Source organism: Aphelocoma coerulescens, chromosome 1, assembly GCF_041296385.1.
Source record: "Aphelocoma coerulescens isolate FSJ_1873_10779 chromosome 1, UR_Acoe_1.0, whole genome shotgun sequence".
NCBI lineage: Eukaryota > Metazoa > Chordata > Aves > Passeriformes > Corvidae > Aphelocoma > Aphelocoma coerulescens.
In genome coordinates, this window is record NC_091013.1 from 120,305,672 (window position 1) to 120,328,716 (window position 23,045).

At 43.9% G+C, this 23,045-nt stretch overlaps 3 protein-coding genes across 10 annotated transcripts in view; 1 reads left to right on the forward strand and 2 right to left on the reverse strand.

The window, feature by feature from the left end:
- The window catches only part of EVA1C (eva-1 homolog C), a 37,000-nt gene extending 25,613 nt beyond the window's left edge, over window positions 1-11,387 (forward strand). For 2 of the 4 annotated variants that reach the window (XM_069027169.1, XM_069027178.1), the window contains exons 5-8: window positions 1,513-1,656; window positions 4,952-5,023; window positions 5,666-5,758; window positions 6,638-11,387. In XM_069027169.1, the coding sequence (XP_068883270.1) occupies window positions 1,513-1,656; window positions 4,952-5,023; window positions 5,666-5,758; window positions 6,638-7,035 (707 nt within the window). In that variant the 3' untranslated portion in view covers window positions 7,036-11,387. The remainder of the gene's footprint in view (window positions 1-1,512; window positions 1,657-4,951; window positions 5,024-5,665; window positions 5,759-6,637) is intronic. The other 2 variants (XM_069027183.1, XM_069027192.1) reach the window with 1 other exon arrangement.
- Window positions 11,388-11,487: 100 nt separating this feature from the next.
- On the reverse strand, window positions 11,488-18,414 carry CFAP298 (cilia and flagella associated protein 298). Its single transcript, XM_069027204.1, has 7 exons — window positions 18,056-18,414; window positions 16,778-16,945; window positions 15,525-15,592; window positions 13,845-14,003; window positions 13,379-13,510; window positions 11,976-12,071; window positions 11,488-11,886 (listed from the first exon to the last, which is right to left on the reverse strand). Exons 1-7 carry the CDS (start codon window positions 18,192-18,194, stop codon window positions 11,776-11,778), a joined length of 873 nt encoding a protein of 290 aa, XP_068883305.1. The 5' UTR covers window positions 18,195-18,414; the 3' UTR covers window positions 11,488-11,775.
- Window positions 18,415-19,483: 1,069 nt separating this feature from the next.
- SYNJ1 (synaptojanin 1) overlaps window positions 19,484-23,045 on the reverse strand; it is a 55,096-nt gene continuing 51,534 nt past the window's right edge. For all 5 annotated transcript variants that reach the window (XM_069027224.1, XM_069027242.1, XM_069027239.1 and 2 more), the window contains one exon: window positions 19,484-21,597. In XM_069027224.1, the coding sequence (XP_068883325.1) occupies window positions 20,746-21,597 (852 nt within the window). In that variant the 3' untranslated portion in view covers window positions 19,484-20,745. The remainder of the gene's footprint in view (window positions 21,598-23,045) is intronic.

The following is a 23,045-nucleotide window of genomic DNA, read 5'->3' on the forward strand; positions in this document are numbered from 1 at the left end:
GTGCTCCCAATCCATCCATTCATGAGTCACCCGGTAATTCCTCCTGATATTCTCCAGTTGGTTTTGTACTTGCCAAAGTAAGCTATTGGCTGCCTAAAATGTCCATCTAAATATATCTTTACTTATCTGAAATTGCCAGGGAGGGAAATTAAAACTGCTGAGTTACTTAATCAGAACTACCCACTGCTTTAGGTCAGCTCTTCCCTGCCTTCCAGCAGTCTCTTGGGAAACACAGGTATGGGGATTTTAGGTCTCTGAAAAGTCAAAGGAAGAGCTGTCTCCTAAAATCCATGTCCTAAGTAACCCACGAGCCCTTTGCCAGACGGATGAGCCCAATATCTCCTGATGACTCTGCCCATGTATATGACTTACTCAGTGCTTATTCAGGGAGTTAACTCTAAAAACCACAAATCTGCCCCATTTTCACACATTAAATGTCAAGAACTCAGTCTCAAACCTTCTCTTCTTTCCAAACAGATTTGGGGAACCTTTGGAGTGTCTTTGCAAACAGTGTTTGTCCTTCCCCTAAAGAGGCACAAATGAGCTTCAGCAGTTGGCAGCTGACTGGGTGCCATCCTTTATTGCAGGAAGAGGGACTGTTTTAATGTCCAGAGAAATATGTTTCAGACCTCTACAGTGCCCTCGCCCCAGAAGCCTGGAGCGAGACATATCTGTCCTACACAGAAAGCCACAGTGTGTGCAGTGATGCAGAAAGATTCAGAGAAGTATTACTTGATCCAGACTTGTCCATTCTGCATCCTTTCTATTTACAAACCAAAACTACAGGGTGTTTCTTGCTTTGTGGCTTGGAGTTTAGCACATGTGGATACAGAGAACTTAACCACATTTAGAGATGTTCTTTTTTTTTAAAGCAGAATGTGACTCACACACTTTCCCAGTCAAATAATTTCAGCTCCAGTGCAAAACCCATTTTTGGAAGCCACATGCTTCCCTGGTTAAATATTGAGCCCATTTTGACCCCTTCACTGTAAATCAAAAGCTGCTTTTTAATACCCTGAACTTCCCTGCAGCCTAAGCTGTTGCAGCACATAAAAATTGATCTCACCTGACTTGAACTGAACTTGGGTGTCCGGTCAACTCATCTCAGTAACCCAGGGCTGAGAGACAGACTTGGAAACAGCATTTCATCTCTCTTGATTTGAGATGGAATAGATAGAGAGCGATTTGGATGTGCTTATTGTTTCCAAGACATCCTGAATGGTACATCGAGACCTTATACTGGGCACCTGTTTGCAGCTCGACAGGACTCTTCCTGCAGCCTTAGTATGCACCTGGACGGCAACATGGGAGAGTTAACTTGCTGCAAGTTCACATTTTTATTGCAGCTGACTTCCTTGCATTGACAAATCTTAATATTTAATGCTGAAATCCTGCTTAGGCAAAGTTATGCCTGAGATGAGATGCAGACTTGTATCTCTAGTCTTGCATCCAGCAGCTCTCATTTCAGCTAACACCAGAGTTGTATATTTATTGTATGTGTTTTTCTTTCAGACTGTTTGTCTTACACTGCGCTGGAAGTGTTATCAAAAAGGTGTTATGGGAAGCAGAGATGCAAAATCATTGTCACTAGCCGGGATTTTGGAAGTCCATGCCTACCTGGAGTGACAAAATACCTTAATGTCAGCTATGCATGTGGTAAGAGCAAATGCACAATCATTTTCAAGCCCTCATTTCTGCTTGCAAAGACACACGCGTGTCCACATACGGGCACTGAGCCTTCCTAAATACCCACTTCCCTTTGACATAGGAAGTTTGTGACACAGACACACACAATATGTGAACAATCCCCTGGGCACAGCGGCACCTAACAAAGACTCTGGACTTAAGGGGTTTTTGCTACAAAAAATGGAACCTACAATAAAATATTAAGTATGCAGTTCAATATTTTTGAGAAAGACTATCCAGATAAGAGTCAGTTCCACAGAATTCACCTGCAACAGAGCTAGGAAAAATAACCTGGCATTGCCTGGCATCAGTGCAGGTAAAACAGTCCAGCATAATTGAAGCACTGTGTACAAGCCCAGTCCTGAAACCTGATTCATGTGAGCACATCTACAGCTTCTCCCTCACAGAGGGGTTTCCCTTTTCATGGAAAGGGAAGTGAAGGTTTATGAAAAGTAAAGATTTGAGGTTATACATCCCTTGCAGGATTGAAACATACTTCAGCTCATTCCTCAGACAAGAGGGAACAGCTTTTCATATTGTTTGCTATAGACTAATATATTTTCATAAGAGGCGAGCAGAATTCCCTAAAATACTTTGTTAGGAGCAGCTCTACAGCTACATACTGCAAAGTCCCTTGGCTGCATCCCTAGTGAGTAGTGGTCAAAGGGCACAGGTTACCCGAGACATGCTTTTGAGAACAGCAGTGTAGGATTGATGGCTAGATCACCTCTACCTGAAGATCAGAGGAAAATGAGCCCTGAGAGATTTTCAGTCTCCCCAAGCATTGGTTGTCAGCTGTGAAAGGCGGTGCAGTAATTCAGCTTCCTATTACTGGAGAGATACAGGAATCTGCCAATTGCACCAATACATTAGATTATTGTGCAGCTGCCTTTATGAATGAGTTAATGTAATTCTCTCTGGTTAGCATGAGCATAACTACAACAAGTCATTCCTCTTTGCACATCTGTGTATCAGAAAAGCAGCGTTATGGAGTTATGCATGCTGTTATTTAGGGATGAGGTTTTGCAAAAACATGTGGGTAACAAATAGTGTTCTTTTGTGCTGCTGGCACATTTGGAAGATTTTTTTCTTCTGCCAAATCTTACTGGGCTGTGCAATGTGAAGCACTAGCCAATGATTTGCAGATCTGATTATTTTACAGATCATCTAATCAACATGGGAAGAATTTGGCATATTCCAGAATCACAAAATTTTACATTCATTCTCCTCACTAGAAGATGCCTGCTAGTCTGATGCTTCCCAAGATAATGCAAATAGACCTGCCCCTGTAATGACAGGAACTCAGCAGACCAGAGCACTTTTGTTCTCAGGGCTGTGTCACACTTCAAAGTATTTCTATCATAGTCAGGAACGTGAAAAAAACCCATGCTGCCACACCCAGCGGTCAGCAGCCATTTAGGGGTAGTGAGTCTGGCTGCATTTTTACATTTGCAGTTCATTCCTGACAGTATAAAAACATGGCAGGAGCCAAGAGGTGCTAGTTTCTTGAAGCCTCAGTGCCCCCAGTGATCTGCTCAGCATCATCTCCTGTCTGCGCAAGGTGGCTCTTGGTGAGCCCGCGCTTCAGGATCATGGAATCCTCTCTCAGGAAACACGGCTCCTGTGGTCCCACGAGGATCCGCACTCCCTGGATGCCAGAGTCCCTTTGTGTGCTGCCTTTGGCAGCCTGCAGGAGGTGACTGACTCCTACTTGCCAAAGCAGTGCTGGCACAAGTTGTAGTACAGATGTGATTATCTTAATAAGAATTCCTCATGCTGGTAGCAGCTGTTCTGTTCAGCAACTTGATGTAGCCTATCCTAATTAAGGTCCTTGTGTCTGAAAGGCACCGTAATGAAAATGAGCACTGCAAGGAGCCAGGAGCTCTTTCTGTCCATGCAATTTTGAATTAAACATTCCCCTACAATAAACATTTGAATGGTAGAGGGGAAGAAGAGCAAGCAAAGCCTTGGGGAGCTCCCCCTGCAGGGGGAGCAGGAGGGACACCAGCACAGGTGAAGGAGTCCCAGGCCATGCGACAGGAGCTCTAGGTCCTGCATCGGCGCTGGAGACTGAGCATCCTCCCAGGACATTGTTCACAACACAGGCATGTTGTGCAGAACAGCCAGGCCTGCAAATGCAGACTGCAGGCTGGAAACAATCCTGCTCCCTGTCTGCCCCACACACCAAGGAAAGTATTCTGCCACAGGAAAACAGCTATAAACTACCATGAGGTTCAAGACAAAATAGAAATGAGCTTATTTACCCCTGTATCTGTTGGCCTTCCACTGCAAACAGGAGCCAAGAGTCCCAAAAGTATTCCTTCATGAGGAAAGGAAACAGCTCTGACTTTGAGCCCACAAGGAAAGAAAAGTTATGCTCACAAAGAAGTGCTATTTTTAGTTGTTTTCCAAATGAAAACTATGCTAAGCTGCAAACCTCAGCGTCTGTTTAAGCTGCAAACCTCTGTTCCATTTAATTCTCTCAACACTGTTTCTTGGCAAATATTTCTATGTGGGATAGAGGTGAGTGTCATACTTGAAATTTCTTCCTTTTTTTCTCTCACAATCAGTCTGAAAATCAATCAATCTGGCTTCACATAGTACAGGAACAGGTGCCAAGATCTGGGTGTCAGAAGGGCCCATTCATCCAACACAGAATATGTGAACCATCAATGTCTGTACAATGCACCTGCTTGTAGTTCTTCTATTTGAAGAAGACTGTAAACACTTATCAAGGGAATAAATTAATGAAATGAGAGAGATGCAGCTCATTTATTCCCATCCTCCCCCCTTTCCTCCTCAGCAACTCAGAGGCTTCGCAAATGACATCATGCAAGACTTTTAACATTTATCTTAGAATTACAGTGAATTATCCTCATCCAAACCCAGTATCTAGATGCAACCTAGCACCTGGCTGTAGCCCAATTTATGCTGAAGTTAGAGGCCAATTTTGTCTCCATCCACTGGTTGGCACACCCTTGAGGGGCTGAAAACAAGGGGCAGGTTGCCAGGCTGTATGGAGTTGCATGGATGTTCCTGGAGCAGGCTGGTGTGTGTAAATCCAGTCACAGGCCCAGAGCTGCCCTGACTTTGCAAGAACCATACAATCATTAAGGTCGGAAAAGGTCTCCAAGATCGAGTCCAACCTTCAATAACACTGTCAGAAACCCAGTTAATAAACCCAGAGTTAGCAGTGGGATTTGTAATTAACTGGGGAGAAGGTTCTTAAAACTAACAGAACAGAATTTGTCTTTTGTCTCTGCAGTTCCGAAACTTATCCTCACGGCTGTCAACCCCCTGGTCCCCGATAACAAGTCTTCCATCAAACAGAACGATGGTATGTACCACCACAGAATCAGGGTTTGGGATTAAGTAGTGGAAACCCTGCTGAAAGAGCTGCTCTTCCTGTTGGAGAGCAGGGGGACAGGCTGGGAGTGGGATGTGAGCACAGTCCTGCAGTCACAGCAACACTGCAGGAACAGTGACCTGCCCAGAGCCAGCATGCTGGGAAGAGCAAAAGTGAAATTGTAGTTGTTTCAAGGTGAAGAATCTTTTACAAGTTCTGCCAACACCTGCTCTTTTCAAAGGCCACAAAGTTAAGGATGACGCTGATGTGTGTACACTATCCCCAGTAACAGGAGCACATGGCATGGTTGGGCTGGGAAGGCCATTGGAGAACTGTGAAGCTTCATGAAGTAAAATTATTTCAGAAAACCCAATGGGAATAGGCACAAGGGGTTTCACTTGGCAATAGGCTCTTTTAAATGAACTTGCCATTTTCTAGATGTTTGATATTTTCAATAATTTGTTCATTATACTTTATTCAACCTATCAACCATTGTTTGGTCAAGTGTTCTGCAGCTCCTTCAGCACAGCACTGGCCTGCCTGTGTTTTGGGTGGACTCATTAGCTGGAAAGTTACTGGGTGAATATGAGTTTAGTAGATTCATTGAATTTACCTTACCTCCTCGTGTCACAGGTGTCAACCTTGATCCAAGGGAATCAAGACTTCCGAAGAAAGATGGAACTATTGTTAGCTCTAACTACTTGGCTACATTTGCATACATTAGAGGTAGGAAAATGAGGCTGATACTGTTTGGCTCACCAGATCATGGCATTATGGGAAAAGGGAGGACCAAATACGAAGGTTACAACTAGTAATCCCACGTTTATGGTAATGATATTATTACAATATAATCAGAGTCTTGTTGATGGGACAATCCCAGCATAATTGATATTTAGGGAATATTTCCTGCCTTGGAGGATTCAAACTCTCTAAGCAACTGCAGCCAATATATTTTTAAATTAATATTTTCAATGGGGACTGTTGGATGTTCAGTAGTTTTGTACACCTGGCCCTGACCTGTGAGAGCATTGGAAACACCTGTCTTTGGAAATGTTGGGCTGCATACATACACAGATTGTCAAGGGGAGGGAGGGAGGGAGGGAGGGAGGAAGGAAGGAAGGAAAAGGAAGGAAGCCATCCCAAACCCAAGCCGTCTCTGCTGTGCGACAAAGCACGTTTCATGACTTAGCAACACTAAGTGCAAAGGAAGAAAAGTGCTACCTACTCACCCTGGCCTGGAGATGCTGCCAAGGCCCTGCTGAGCCCACAGTCACTCTTCTCATGAGCCCTGTTTGTGAGGGTAAGGCCTGTTTTGGCAGGATGGCTGGAAAAACCAAAAAAGGTGTGCAGAGTTCTGGTAGCTGGCTGACAACAGCAGTGAGCTGGTCGTAAAGGGTTGGGGTCATGTTGTTATTTTACGATGTTATAACCAAGCTGCATTTTTGCCCAGCAGTTTGGAGAGGCAGAGCTGGCAGGGTTGGGCTGTGAGTGTTGGGAGGTTTGGATGCTTTATGGCTATGGAACACTGCGGGAATGGCAGCTGGGGGTCTGTAGCCAGCCTTGGCAGTTTATAAAGTGATTAAGCCCTGGCTTTCTTGCCTGCAGATCACCCCGAAAGAGCCGCTCTCCTGTTTGTGTCCAGTGTTTGTGTAGGATTATTCTTCACGCTGTGTGCCTTGGTGATCCGCATGTCGTGTGCTAGTGACATCCGGAAATTGCACAGAAAGAGGGATCAGCTGGTGCCAGAGAGTGCCAGAGCCTACGAAAGCAGTGAACAGGAGGAGGAGGAAGAGGAGGGGGAGGATTCCTCCCTTTCAAACACCCAGGGTGAAACAGACGGACTTTACAGACCTTCTTACTCAGGTTATAACTCAGCAGAGGCAGCAGAACTGGCCGAAAGGATTGAACGCAGGGAGCAGATCATACAGGAAATTTGGATGAACAGCGGTTTGGATATGACACCTCCTAGAAATATGAATACATTTTATATTAATGAACAATAAATGGCTTATTTTGGATGACACCCTATCCCTTAAAAAAAAAAAGAATGTACCTTCTGTGAAGGAACATTTGTATCAGTGAATATAATATTTGTAAAATAAAAAGAAATATATGCAATAAAAAGAGGGTTTCATACCCTTGACTATCTATAAATCCTTCTGTGAAAAACACTCCACAGTTTTAATTCATGCTACAGATTACTTTTCACTGTAATTTGGGATCAACTGCCAAATCCATATTCAGGAATATCAAAAAAGGTGGAAAATATTTAAGCAGATGTATTCAGCCATCAGAACAGACCTGCCTGAGGTGTGCTCCAGCTGCTATCTGTGCTGGCAAATCTGTGAATGACAAGCTGCTGCTTTCATAAAAGACTCCTGACTGGCCCATGCTAAGAACACTTAAGGGAAACACTGATTTTTCTGATCCTAAAGCAGGGCTAGAGCCAGCACTTGAACACAGGTCATGTTCTCAGGATTTTTTATCAGTTCGCAATCTTCACTTGAAAATTTTTAGACTAGACAGATTTGGTTTCAGTTGGACAGAAAATGAAATCAGTAATGTATCTAAGCTGAAACCACAACAGCCTTCCTGTCTTAAAAACGTCTCCAATATTTTAGCTGCAGCCCACAGGGAATTTACTGAACAAAAGGAGGAAAAATGTCACTTCCTATTGGTAATACTTCATGGGTTCATTGTGCTTCCCCACTGAGATGCTGTGTGTCCAGGTAGAGTGTAGTATGAAACACTTGGAAAGAAAACAGTGACATGACTTGTCATTTCCTACTGATACAAAGTCGAATTAAGCCTGGAAAAACTTTAAAGGGAGGAAGGGAGCTTGCTCAGATGACTAAGGCACAATCCTGTCTGTGCTCAACTGGAAAAATCTCACCACCAATTAGCATCCTATCAGCGGAAGGAAGAGAGGCTAAGGAGATGGACAGAGGGTTGAGGTCATCCAGAGCACTGGGAAACTGCAGGAGAGGCCAGGCACAGTCCAGGAGCCTGGCTGCATTCCCTCTGGGACACTGCTCTCCCCTTTCCAGTAGGAAGTCGTCATAAGCTGTGCTATGCACGACATTGATAGGTGTTGGTTTGGAGAAGCCCATGCCTTGGTTCTGAGGGTGGAAGAACGCAAGTTTGCCTTTGGGGAGGGCTCTGGGCCAGAGCTGGCTCCTTCCTCCTGACTCATGGGGCAGGTGCCACCCATTTCCTGGTCAGATACGAAGGGACTGATCTACATCCCAACAATTCCCTCTGCTGACAGACCATACTAGTGAAAAAAACCTGATCCTCCTCTTTTACTGGAGCGGGCTGGGCTCTGACCTGGAGCAGGCTGAGGGCAGGGGCTCCAGGGCCCCCTGCTCTGGTGGGCTACCCAGAACTCTGAGTCCTGGTGAAACTCCCTCCTGGAGAGCCTGAGGCCCATAGGCCACTTGACACCCAGCTGGATCTTTTCTGGAAGTTATCTGTCTGACAGTTAATGCTTATAGCCACTAAAATTTATGCATTTTCTTCCCTCATTTTTATTGGAAAGCCTCGGATGTCAGAAGCTGCCATCCTAACAAAAGCTGGGAATTATCTTTCCTTCCGACTTCACTTTGCCCAAGGCTAGGTAAAGTCAGTGTGCCCTAGGGGTGACCCGCTGGAGAACACCTGGTCCAACCAAGGACGGGACTCCACAACCTTTCTGGGCAAGCTGTGCCAGTGCTCGGCCATCCACACAGTGACAAAGTGTTCCCTGATGTTCAGAGGGACCCTCCTGTGTTTCATTTTGTGCCCAATGCCTTTGCTCCTGCCACTGGGCACACAGGTCCTCTCCCTGTTTTGTTCACTTCATCCACACAACCACCCATCTGATAGCCCTCCTTGGGATTCCCAGATGAAACCAGGGTCTACATTCCTGGTGACAAAACAACTGCAGTGCAGCAGATCAGCAGAAACCAGTTTGCAAACTCGGAAGTTAGTCCCTTCCTTGGGGCAAAACGTTTAACTTTTCCCAACTCCCATTCCTCTCCTTGCTTTTACAGCCTCGGAGGAAAAAGACCTTTCGTATTGAAATAGTGATTTAACAGACCTGATCCCCTCCTGATTTTCCTCCCTGCCTGCCACCACATGCTGTGGGCAGACAGTAAAAAATTCCTGCAGGTGCCAGAGAAGCAGCTGCTTCCCAAGATTTCCCAGCTGCTTCCCATTTCCCAGCCACTGGGAATGTGTTTTGAGGAAAAAGAAGTGCAGTGCTTAATAATGCGTACTCATTTAAATGGATCCTCCAACGTAGTGACAAATCATGTCCAAACCCCAGCTCCACGAGCAAGTCAGCAGGGCAGAGGAAACAGCTTTTGCTCCAGGCTGGGAGGTCAAGCTTCACTCAGGATCTGTTCCTCTGACTGAACTATTTATAGTCTGAATTTGGGTTGCTATTTTATTCTTTTTGCATAAACTTTCCAAGTCTAATTGGGGAAAGCTGTCAATTAGTGGTTCACCTCATTCCAAAATATTCACTGTTCACAGCAGTCTGAAAGTCAGAATGAAAAAAAAACATGAGAAAACCTGATAAACAGACATTGAATTATTTGGATCTTTCTGAAACAACACCCTCTGCAGAAAAAGTATCCAGTAGAGAAAACAGAAAATTAATGAGGTATGCACTTACCTGTCCCAAGCCCTGAAAAAGCCAGCAGCTGAAGTGCCATAGCTGGAATCTACTCCCCCTCTAGGCTGAGGGCTGATGTATCCACAAGGAGGGTGCCATGGGGCAGCAGCAGTGATGCTATGGGAAGGACACTCAAGGCTGGCAGTGGGATGGAGTTTCAGCAGTAAAATCCCTGCAATTTCCCAGGAGAGCAACCTAAGGAGAAAATACTGCAAAGGAGAGCTTGCAAGTTGTTTGGACTATTTGGTTTGGGCCCCACACAAGGCTGTGGGCACGACACACATCTGGAAATGATTATGACCCAGCATCAATATCTGAACTTGCTGGAAGGCAACATGCAATGCTAGTGTAGCTGTTTGAACTCCTCACTCCTGCCTTGAAAATAGTCTCGAGTTTGTCGCCAGGAATGCTGGGTGAGGTTGCAGGAAGCAACAAATAAGTCCTTTTTATTTATCCAGAATCATGGGTGAGGCAGAGAACAGAGCAATGTGGGAAAGCAAAACCGTGAAAAGGAGAAAAGGAATGAAACCAGGTGTGGAAACCATTTCCACTCATCAGGATGGTGATAAGGCCACAAAACAAAAGGTTTAGCAATATTCTGCTGTGTATCTCCTCTGAGAGAGAATGGATTTTCCCTCTAGAAGGGCGTGGCTTAAACTTCTAGAAATAAGTGGTTTAAAAGAAAGACAAAACACTCACAAATTTGCAAACCTACGTGTGGTGTTTCTATCTCATTATCTCCTTGCATAGTTAAATATCTATAGGCTTTCCTGGGCTCCTGTACTCTTTAATCTTTGTCCAGTGAGTCCATTCAATTTCAGTCACAATAAATGAATCCAGCAGATCAACAAACACTGTTGTGGGAACTCCAAAAAGCATCAATGCTACGGAAAGTTTGCTCAGCCAAATAAAAAACCAGCACCAATTAGAGCAGAGAACAGCAGTCAAAGGAGTGCAGAATCTCTGTCAAATATTTCCTACGCCTTCTTTTCCCTTGCTTTCAGAGAGGAGATGAGAATATTATAAGCTCCAGGACACTGATTTTCCTCTTAGGAAGTGGTAGAACAAGTGTTTTGTTAGAAAACTTTTTTGCCATGTGAAATAATTCCAAATAAATTTTAAATAAAAAATATTTGAAGTTTTGCAACTCAGAAAAGCTGATTTTTCTTGTTGTAAAAAGCCACGTTACTGTAAAGTTGAGATTCAAGAAAAACTACCAGACACAAAACTTCCCTAAAAATAAAAAAATCAGCGATTTAAGTAAAACCACCATTAATAATTCACTGAATGGCATTACTTATCTTTTCTGCATCCAGTCTTCAAGCTGCGAGTTCAGCAAACACTCAACTTTTAACTTGATCTGTGTCTCTTCAACCATACTAATATGGAAAGTGATGATTTTTTTACTTCCATCTTAGAGATCTGGTCCTATTAAACTTGGGTTTATTTATTCAATCTACCTGCAAATGATGCTCACTTTTGTATACAAATTTCTTTCAACCTCTATATACCAGCAATAAAAACTAAATGCAAATAATGAAAATGAAGCAGTCCACAAGGATGTTACTTGTGTTTATACAAAAACACTTCCTTTAAACAATTATTAAGAGGCTACCTCATTTCAAAATGATGGTTTGGAAACAGCTATGTTGAAATGTGAACAAGCACATAAAAAACCTTCATTCTCCCTGGATTAGTTGGGGGAAGCTCATTTCCTGTAAAATAAATTACCTTCTCCAGAGCACACCATCTAACAGTAAGAATGAGAAGAGAGTAAAAAGACCACTGAACACCACCAAACATTCCAGTGCATATTTACTAGACCTATTATCTATGAAATAGATTGACACTTCCATATCCAAATTACAAGTTTCTAATAAAATACCAAACTTCAAGAGAATTGGTTCAATTCTTTGCAGAGGAAAGTGCTGCTGCAGTCACAGAGAAATATGAACATTTATTGAACACCTAAGGCCACAGAAGTGAAAATTTCAGCTGCTGTCAGAAGAATCTACCACACACAAAACAAGTCTTTGCTGCAAACAAGAGCATCAACTGAGCAGCTTAAGAAGGGGTTTGCAGAGCTTCATCTTGGACCCCATTTGATGTCTTTTACACCGTGAAATTGCCTTTTCAGAGCATGGTTGTCTGCCCACTCAGCATTTAGAAATGAGTCGTCGTCCTCCTCCTCCAGTTTCTGTGGCAGAGAGGGGAGGGAGGTGGTGAGGGACACAGCCTGAGCTCTATCGGAGCAGCTCAGCTCTCAGGCTCCAAAAGAACACTTACCTTCAGCTCCTCCTGCTTCCTGTAGTAGTACAGCATCATCTCTTTTTGCTCCTCATGACTGATCACAGGCTCCCGCCCTGGAGCTCCTTGTCCTTTCTGGAAGGGAAATTGTAAACGTTGCCGATGGCATTTGTGATACAAAGGAGAAGCTGCTACACAAAGACATCAAAAACCTTTCTTCAGACAACTGGATTGTCAAATTTAATAAAGTCCCTCAGGACAGGAAAATAAATGCTGAGAAACTGCTTCTGCATTCATAGAATCCCAGAACGGTTTGGGTTGGAAGGGACGTTGAAGATCATTTAATTCCAAGCCCCTGCCATGGGCAGGGACACTTTCCACTAGCCCAGATTGCTCCAAGCCCTGTCCAACCTGGCCTTGGACACTTCCAGAGATCCAGGGGCAGCCACAGCTTCTCTGGGAAACCTGTGCCAGGGCCTCACTACTCTTGCAGGGAAGTAAGGGTTGTTTTTTCAAGTGAGGTTTATTTTTTCATCTCTGTATCTGAATCATGCTGTCAATTTTGTGGACATCAGTGGAACATGCCACCAGGATTGAGTCTATTTTACTTAAGTTTCCACTCTAAAAGACATAATACATCTGTTTTAATGTCACTCTAGACATTTCAGGATGTGCCCATATCTTTAGCGCCCCTGCTAATACAGACACAGGATGGCTTAGCACTCAGTAAGGCAGGGAAGTACGGGAGTTACAAACCACTACATATAAAAGGAAATTGCTTATCCAGGCTACTGGGCTCCTGGAAGAAATGATGGACCAAGCAGAAAACACCTGCTGTCAGCAACTGCAAACACAGCATCTTGCACGGAGATAGTGGATGCTCTCAAGAATGAACAGGGTCTGAGGCAGTTTAGGCAGAGAGAAACTCCTGTACTGCACCGCATTCTTTGAGCGGTTCCTTCAGCTAATTAAACAGACAACATTCCTGGGACCCCAGACTTTAGTGGCTACTGAGATGCCACACCATTTTCCAGTGACCCTGAGAGGAAAGAGAAAGCAATTCTGATCTTCTAAGTGACAAACACATAAATCACCTGACTTACCCCCTCTCAGGGATGCACTGCAGAACCTGCAGGTGGCAAGATTGGCCATAAAACTTTTCAGTTTGTATTTCATCTATTCTTTAAATACCTCTTTGTACCTGACAAAAACACTATGGAGCAAGAAGTAGCAACTATAGTACATGACTGACAGGCTAAAGAATTACTGAAGAAAAACCCAAGAGTATAATCCATTCAAACCATAAAATAGATGTACAGTTTTAAGATGCTCAAGCTGGAACTAATCTAATCCATTTTATATTCCTAGGGATAGTTCTCTCCCACAGAGAACAGACAACCAAGGGTGAGGAACTTGTAGAGAAATCTCCAAGCAATACTCACTTTCTGGATCTTGACAATGATGGTTGTTTTCTCATTTTTGCCTACGTAGTCAGAGAGCAACTTTGTTTCTTCCAACTGCTTTCCTGCCCACCACAGCTGTGCTTCCGATTCTTTTATAACTTCGGTTCCAGCCTGTGACAAAATAAATAAGGTGAAGAGTTGGGGAGTGTTGTTTCTTGCTTTCTATTTTCCAAAACCAGATTTTTTTTTCTGGGAAAAAAAAAAAAAATCATTCTGGAATTCCTTACATGAAGTGTAATTTTACACTCTACTTCTAGATCTTTCTCCTCATACTCATCTATGGCATTTTTATTTATATTCCATTCAATCTTGGTCTAATAGAAACATTTTGGGCAACAAATTCTCCATATTGGAGGTGAAAACAGCCTTCACTGATATGATGAAGAACAGCATAGCCCATGTTTAACTCAGGGACTACATATAAAGGGAATACATCACTGCATACATGAGTTCCTGACAAGTCTTCTTTATCTTCGAACTCCATCCTAATTGGATCATGTGGAGGCAATCCCATTGGATACACAATCATCACAGCCCCTCGGAGCTGCTCCAACGCATCTTTCACCGTCTCCATATTAACACACACATTGGCCTGAACTTGTTTCTGAAATACAGACAAGGATCATTGGCAATACAAACAAACCTGCAGAGAGACTTTGCTTTGTGCCCAGTTCAAAGGTTCAGTGATGGGATATCTGAGCAGAGCTAACAGGCTGCCCAAAGATATTAGGAGTGCAAATTTCCTCATTGGAATACTGACTCAGGAGTACATCTCTCACCTTTGGTGCCTCTGTTTAGCCTGCTTACATGGGATGGGGGAGGAAACAAAAAAAGGACATCTTCACTAAATTGTGCAGGAAACAACGGCCTGTGGGACACAGGACTCAAACCAGGACACATATGACCACAGATACCAGACAGGAATGCTTTGGCTCCAAGCACTTGTGACTCATGAACATGATTCAAGCCAGCAGAATTAAAGCAAGGGATAGAGAAGGGGCTTAAAACTTGAGAAAAAAGTAAAGCACACATGAGAAGTGTAAAGCTTGGCAAATTGCACAGCTCATGCAGAGACACATAAGACCAAGTACTTGAGATCATTCTAAATCCTACTGCACGGATAAAGAAGAAACATGACACATCTGGAAGAGAAGAAATTAAGTTCTTCCCAATAGATTTAAGAGTTTCTTAAGTACTAGGGTAAGGGAATGTTGCCTCCTTGTGGACGTTCTTGATCTGGCTAACTGGCCAGTGCAACCACAAATACACAGGCACATTTCTTCTCTTTTGTCTTTATCAAGTGGTGAACCAAATAAACCACTTCCCAAACTATCCTTAACTCCATTCACAAATTACTAAATTTGTGTTGCAAAGTCCTACTACAAAAGCTGAAACACAACACAGAGCACCTACAGACCTAGTAATGTGAATTTGAATACCTGAGAGCACCATGCCATCAGGGCAAACCTTGTGCTTGTCTTTGAACGCACACACTCAGCAGGACTGAGCATGAGTCCAAGTGCTTGTCAAACCAAGGCCTAATCCCTGCCCCATCCCTGGAAGTGTTCAAGGCCAGGCTGGATTGAGCTCTGAGCAACCTGGTCTAGTGGAAGGGCATCCCTAACCATGGCAATGGGGTGGGACTGAATGACCTTTCAAGCCCCTTCCAAACCAAATCATCTGTGATTCTGTGATAATCTAAGAGATTAGAACACATTTTTCAATTAATTACACATAAAAGTCAAAAAACTTCATGAACTCCAAGAACAGCACAGAATGCAGTTAATTTTTCACCAGAAAGCATGACAAGCATTCACCCAAAGAACGTATCGATAGCAAATTGTGTGGATGCGTTCTTTGGGTGAACGTGCTTTAATCATTCCACACGGGCTAGGTTGCCAGCATTCCCTTGGAGTTTAGTATCTGATTCCTTAACCTGTTGAACCACTCACCAAAAGCCTCAAAGAAAATCATTAACCAAAATGTCAGATTTTATTATGCTATTCACTTCATGGCATTTCTCAACAACTGTCAGTCCTTGCACTGAAAAGTCTGGTTTCACTTAAGATGCCCAGCTCCACAGCACTTTTTAGGAAAGCCCCACACACCACTTGAGGAAACTTACCTTAGAGATTAATGCCTTGGCTTCCTCTATTGTCTTCTTTATAACTTGCTGCATTTTTTCATTTGGAGCTAAAAGTAAGATACATATTTCATAGTCTACACTTACTGCCAAGAAACCAAGCACACAACCTGTCCAGACCCCACTGTGAGCAAACGAAACAGTATGAAATTGTAAAGCAGGAGAAACACCACTACGCTACAGCCTATTTGCCAGTTGGATAGTTCATTCCTGTACTTCTTACTAACTTAAGAAACAAGCAGTATTTTTCACAGGACAAACAAACTCACTTTTCCCCAGAGATATGTGACTGGTATTTGCCCCTGGACCCCTGGAAGTGTCCAAGGCCAGGTTGGACAGGCCTTGGAGCAGTGTGGTCTAGTGGAAAGTGTCCTTGCCCATGGCAGCGGACTGGAACAGGATGAGCTTTAAGGTCCTCTCCAACCCAAACCATCCTGTGATTCCATGGTTCTATGACTTGGAACTTCATTTGGGACACAGGTACTAAGTAGAAAGCAACAAACATAATCCCATACCCTCCACAACATAAACCAAGGCTCCTTCCCTGCTGGCCTGTTGTGGGCTGTACTAGCAGATGTGCTTTAAGTGGGCGTAACAGCTTGCAGTTGTGTTTTGTTCTAATTAAAATCTCAATCTAATAGCAAAGACAGTTTTGCAAATACACTGTACATTTCATATCACAGTTACCTGTTTTAGTTGCTATAACAAGCCTGTCCTCAAAAACAAAAATACAGCTAAAGCATACTCATTCCCAGCTTATGTCCCACTTAAGTGCATCATTTGACAGTACTCGGTTTGGCTTACATATACACACTGTTCAATACTCCAACTTCATCAATATCATAAGGCTGTCCTCCCACTTACAAACACATGTTCAGTGAATCTGAGCCCCAGGCAATGAGAGAAAAGGAGAAATATTAGAAAAACAACTTGTTAATGTATCTTGGAGTCCCCGGAGAAAACCAGTTCTCAAGTATACATTTACAAATGGGGAGAGTAAACTAAACCGGAACAGTCAAACTTGCTCCTGGTGATTGTTTATGTGCTGAAGAGAGATACTGCTCTTTAGGCTTGTAAATCAGCATTACCCCAGGTTGTAACCCAAGACAGAATTCCTGTGTGTATGACCATTAGTTTGGCTATCCCATTCCAGAATTAGGGATTTGTTGTTCCCTGTTATATTACAGATTATCTGTGTCTGAAGGGAGAGAAGCAAGCATTTACATTTGACTTACCAAATCCATTTCTTCGCCCCATTTCATCCTTCCTGAAGATGCTTCCACCGCTTGGGACACACTTCTCTGCCCACTCATCCTTTAACTTCAGCTCTTTGATCTGCTCATCTGCCAGTCCTTGCATATTGTATGGCAAGGAAATACCATGCTCTGCTAGCTCCTCCATCTCTTTAGAGTGTTTAGAGAACGAGATTAAAAGTCTCTGTTACTATAGTCCATTTCCAAAAGGCTTTCACACGATGTACGTGCAGGTAAACTGTGCCCCTAGCTTTCAGTTTTTCAACAAGTAAGTACAGGGAATAAATAATGAGGGCTATAAACACACATATAGATACGGATGCTGTAATAATGTTGAAATGTATACATTTCACATACCCATAAAACAACATAACAAATGACATGTGCAGGGACGCAAACCCGCATGGTACTTTCTAGCCATAAACCTTTTCTTTTTGGTATTTCCCTAGTCAGATTTTTTAAATTTCAGAGCAGCCTCAGTAGGGCCTCAGACACCCCACAAACACTGTGGCTGGTGCACAGCAGGTGTGGGTCAACTGCACCCCCAGGTCAGGCTCACCTGACAGGAATCTCTGCTCTGACAGCCCTACGGTGGGGCAGGAAAGGTTTTTTAAGGCTGCCTCAGAAGTGAACTCAGTGCTAATTCAGACACATCACAGACTCCATTGCATGTCAGGGGATGCATGTGGTGGCCAATGTAACCTCACACACCTGTTGGGGGACTGCTGGTCATAAGGGAGCACTTCACAGTGCCCTGAAGGAGGACTTTGGACAGGGGTCTGGAGTGACAGGACAAGGGGGAATGGCTTCAAACTGACAGAGGGCAGGGTTAGATCGGATATCAGGAAGAAGAAATTCTTCCCTGTAAGGGTGGGGAGGCCCTGGCACAGGTTGCCCAGAGAAGCTGTGGCTGCCCCTGGATCCCTGGAAGCGTCCAAGTTCAGGTTGGATGGGGCTTGGAGCAACCTTGGGATAGTGGAAGATGTCCCTGTCGACGGCAGGGGGTGGGACTGCATGAGCTTCCAGGTCCCTCCCAGTCCAAACCATTCCGCGATTCCGTGACTTAAGCAGCCGCTGCCGGCACACACAGCGAGAGAATTTTCAGCGCTGTGCAGTGCCCTCACTAAAATACCAAAGGCGGGAATTCACATGCGGTGGCACTGTGCGATCACGGCCCCGTTAAGTGCGGAGGCGGCGCGTTCCCGCTGCCCGGGCGGCTCCTGAGGGCCGTTCCCGCCCCCCGCGGCCCCCCAGCGGTACCTGAGCACAGGCGCTGCACCTTCAGCCGCCCGTTGTGGATGCGGGCGGCGAGCGGCGCCAGCTCGGCCAGGCGGGCGCTGCCCGGCGTCTCCAGAAGAAACTGGCTCTCACCGCCGCGCTTCACATGCAGCCGCACCATGGCCGGGGCGGGGCGGCCCCTCAGCAACGGAGCCGAGTCCTTGGATACCGGAGGCAGGGAGGGAACGCGGGGACCGGCCGCTCCCGGCGCTTCGGGACGCCCTGAGAGCGCGGTGGGGCCGCTGCCGCCCCCGCCGGCAGCACCAGGATCCTTCGGGATCCGCCGGGACGCTCCGGAGACGCCGCCACCGCAACGGCGCCTCCGCCGGTCCCGCGGCCGCTTCCGCTTCCGGCCACCCCGTGAGGGCACGGGAGCCGCTTGAAGGGCTCGCGCGCCCGGCCCGGTGTTGGAAACACTAGAACGTCTCAATAATTGCAGTTAAGGAGTTTAATTGCCGCTTAAATTAATTATTTTAATTAATCATCACCTACACGTATATAAATTACAAATAGCGGACTATTCTTAAATTACTCTCAGCCAGCATTTAGAAAAATTGTCATAAGCTATTTTTGTGGCAACAGCTTGGGAAAAGTACTGAAACATTCAGTTTCGAGAAACTAACTCTGATATGCTCCAATGAACAAAGCCCGGGAGAGAAAGAGGGAGTGGTGAGGTTGGACATTTAGAATGCAGAATTTATGGATCACAAGGACACTGCAGAAACTACCAGGTAAAGACTCAGCATTGGAAATTCCCTACTAAAGGGAAATATAGAAAAAGACTAAAAATATGGACTAATTAGCATAAGAAGTGAGAAATCAATAACCATTAAAGGACAGATTACTAATGAATGAAAGATAATTATGTAATTTAGAACCAATAAATTAACGTCTTTGTTTACTAAAATGTATCAGTAAGTGCAAAAGTTCTGTGTCAGGGTCTGTGTGGAGGCTGGAATTTTGTCAGCCACACATCCCCTGGCCAAGAATAAAGTAATGCCTGACTCACTGACACTAAAAAGACGGTCTTAGAGGGCTTTATTTATCCTGACAATTTTAGAGGATTTGGTAACACAGGGGCACAGACAGAGAGGAACCACTGGGATCATAAGGGCAGGAATATTTCACGCATACCTGGGTGTCCCAGGGGAAACAGCCATGGACAGGTGAGTGGGACCGGGACAGGGAACACCGGGAACAGAGTCCAGGGACACGTGGGGAGTGGGTCCCACCTCCATCCTCTGTGTTTTCACAGCGTCTACTGCTGCTCATTGCCCCCATCCACACATGGCAGCACCTTACTACAGCTCATATATATATATATATGTATATTTATACAGATACTGGAATTCTGGAGCATTCCCCGCGGTCCCCACAGTCCTGTGAAGTGCAGAGGTGCCGCACACCAGGTACAGTTCAGACAGATAGTTTTTAATCACTGCAATTAAATATTTGACAACATACTGATCACGTGACTCCCACTAGCAAAAGTTCCCCCCCCAATTTGGTTTGCTAATGTAAGAATATACCAAAACATCAACCACACAGATGTTTGCAGCAACAGCATAAAACAAGGTAACTCACACACTGAAGCACAAGTAGTACCACTGCTGTTCCAAATGTACAACTTGAATGACCTGAACGGAAAAAAGCGCAATAGAAAACTCACTGTCACTCCTCTAGGCGGCTGCAGCTCGTGGCTGACCAGGGGCTGTCCGAAGGAATAGTGGATTATTTCATGGATCATACTGTGAGAGCATTTGAGGATGTAAAAAGCGTGCTGCCCTGGGGTGTTTCACTACTCTAAATACAATCCAAGTGTGTTGTTTCACCCCCTGGCTGGCACGCTACATAGGCTGCAACTGGTAAATACTGCTTTGTATCTCAGAAGCCAAGGGGATTTTTTTTCCAGAGATTGAGGAAAAGCTTGCTGTATCAGCTGTTTCCAATTTGTGGGAAAAAAAAAGAAGCATAGTTAAAATAGTAATGAATAAATGGAAGATATGGAACAATTATTCTGAATTAGTGCTAGTGAGTGTATGTCACAATAGGATTTAATAACTGAAATGTACTGACGCAGGAGAGTAATTGAATATATTAATATGCAAAGTTTTGTTTCTATTCTGAAAGTAAACTATTTTTGTTGTGCCTCAAATTCAAATATAAGCTTCACAAATATCCATAGCCTCTGTTATAAATTAAACAGCTTCTAAACAATACTTGTCAACATTCAAATCTCAATAAACTTTGGCAGCTCTTTGGTAAATACTTATAAATATCAACTAACAAAACAGTCAAAAGGGAGGGGGGGAGGCTACCAGCAGGGAGCCTCTTCTTGTGAAATTCCACAAAGGGGAACAGAAATGAAAGAGCTCCCTAAGCAAAATCTATGTCCAGGATTGATAGATTTTAGTGAGACAGTAGCTCACCCTTCTCTTTTTGTCTATTCAAATACTATTACATCGGGATTTTAATAAACTTCAGACAATTTTTTGTGCTCCACCATATATACACATTCAAAATTTATACACAAGCAGAAGTGGCTGTTTATGAGCAGAGTTAAGTTTCAGTGCATTTAACAATTAATTATTGCACACAGAATAATCTCAAATGCCCAATTATTCTACTGGATAAATGTAGCAACAAATATTACCTCATGTATCTCTGACCATCTATCTTTCTGTAAAATCATGAGTTGGTGACACCTTGGGTGCCGGGGAGGGGAAGGGGTCTGCGGGGGACCTGTTGCTGGTTGCTCTGGATGGTACAGGGGGTGCAGGTGGTTTTCTTGCTGGCATTGTACAGAAGCAATCAGTAGAACTTTTATTCCAGTCACCATCAAAGTTAAAGTCTGAACCAAGGAAAGTCTTCTGTTCAGTTCCCAGCAAACTTGGGCATCCAGCTGACTTCCTGGAGCCGAGTCGCTTAAAATCCGGAACACTCGCAGATGGCTTCAGCTTCATGTTGAAGTTCTCGTCCTCATCAAATGTCACCCACCCTTTGGGCTGTATGTTTTCTACCTTGAGAGATTTACTTCGCAAGCAAAATGTGTTTTCAGTCACATCTACAGGAAATACAGGCTTGCTTGTGTTACAGCTGGGGGGGGGCAGAGAAGGGAATGGGTGGGAAGCAGAAGGTCCTACCAGTACCTGTGAGGTTATCCCAGACTCCCGCACTTCTGTCCTAAATGGGTTCCCAGCGTTAGGAGCTCTTTCAGTGAATGGATTTGAGCAGTTCAGCCCAGTAATAAATGGATTTGGAGAGCTGTGCTGATGCTCCTGGGATGAGTGAAAGGTTGGAATAGGAGGCATTGCTGGCATGCAATTTACAGTTTTCGAATTATCAGCACTTGTTTGTGTTGCTGAAGGCAACTGTATCAACTCCTTGTGGTTTAAGGTTGGAGCAGGTGATGTTCGGACAGATGTCTGCATCTTGGACACGAGCAGCTGTAATGACAGGTCTTCAAAAGGGTCACTGTTGAGCTGGGGTTCAGGGTTAGTGATGCATGTCCCGTTGGGATTCAGCTGCAAAGGAAACAACGTGCTCAGGAATCACAGCTGGTTCTGGGTTATTCCTACCTCCCCCATTCTCACTCGTCAGCTGAAACTTCAACCCAATTTTGCTTTAACTAGAACAGAAACAACAGCCTGAACCCCCTGCCTAACAAAAAGCCTGTAAGTTGTTAAACACCACTTCCTCCCCTCAGCGGCTGATGCAGCTGGAACCTGCTTCCTGCAGGTCACAATCCCAGCAAAAAACACTAAGTGAAAGTTGGGTAAGAAAATGTTCGGGAAATGCTACTGTACAGTAAACAAGGGATAGCCCAGCACAACTATGAAATGAAAAGCTCCAGGTTACATTGTTTGGGAATTTATCATACTGATGTTACAAGCAGCATTAAAGCACCACAATGAAAGGAAACATTAGTGTTATTAGAATATGCAGTCAGACATTTCTATGTAGACAGGCATCCGTAGGCATCTCCAGCACTTCTTGGCATGGAAAGGGACAATCACTGGTTTCACATTTAAAATAACAAGTTACCCTTGGAGAAGATCATTTTCTCCACCTAATTTCTCAGCTTTTAAAACCAAAATATTCCTGTTTTTATACATTGCTTCAAACAACAATGCAACTTTTTTACCTTGTATGAACTGTCCAAAAAGGTGGAGTACCTACTTTGTTCAGTACGCACACCGACAGAACAGAGTTTGGAACTTCCCCCTTATCAAATGAATTAAGCTGAAGTTAAAACAGCTTCTAAGAATTCAAATGTTACAAGAAGATTTTATGATTTCAACAGATAAACTTAATATACCCAAACAGTTGAAATGGCCATCTATAGTTGAAGTCTTTTGCAAAATAATATTAAAACAAAGGCACTGAGTAACTTAAGGGAAAATGTGAAAAATTGAACTGTAGAAGGAATAGAAATCAAATGCAGCCTGGCACCAGCTGGTTAAATTCTGTGGCCATTTAAAAGCACAAGATCCCAAAGAAACTATGAATCCAAATTGCTCCTTATTCTAGGTAAAAATTTGTTCTCAGTAATTCTGGAACCAAATGCTTTTAGAATTGTAACAAACAGTTTATTTTACTTTGGGTCATAGTAAGTTCTCTGTTCCCTGAGAAATGTGAAATATGGGGTTTAGTTTGAAAAATATTTTGACAGTGCAATAGCATCAGGATTTATTTGCTTTCAAGAGGACATTTATTGCCAACGCTGATCTTTTTTTCCCCAAACAGACCGAGACCAGGAGGTTCAGCACTGAGTAAGCAACACAGGTGAGGGTCCAATTGTTTCACAAAAGATGATGATGCAAAATAGTTTCTCTGGCACTAATAAATGCAGTCTCATTTTTAAACGCATTATGAAAGGAAAAAGCAAACTATGGTATGACAGTCAATCCATGAATGCAGACAGGTGGTTTTTAACGGGGATGGGACTGCAGATGTATGAAAACATCATTCA

What these genes read in the sequence shown, in the direction of transcription:
- CFAP298 (XM_069027204.1), bottom strand. Translation starts at nt 18,194, where the DNA reads ATGGTGCGGCTGCATGTGAAGCGCGGCGGTGAGAGCCAGTTTCTTCTG. An exon ending in GGGGCGAAGAAATGGATTTG is followed by an intron (nt 15,593 to 16,777) that starts GTAAGTCAAATG and finishes TCTTACTTTTAG; the next exon opens with CTCCAAATGAAAAAATGCAG. An exon ending in AAGACTTGTCAGGAACTCAT is followed by an intron (nt 13,511 to 13,844) that starts GTATGCAGTGAT and finishes ATTTTGTCACAG; the next exon opens with GCTGGAACCGAAGTTATAAA.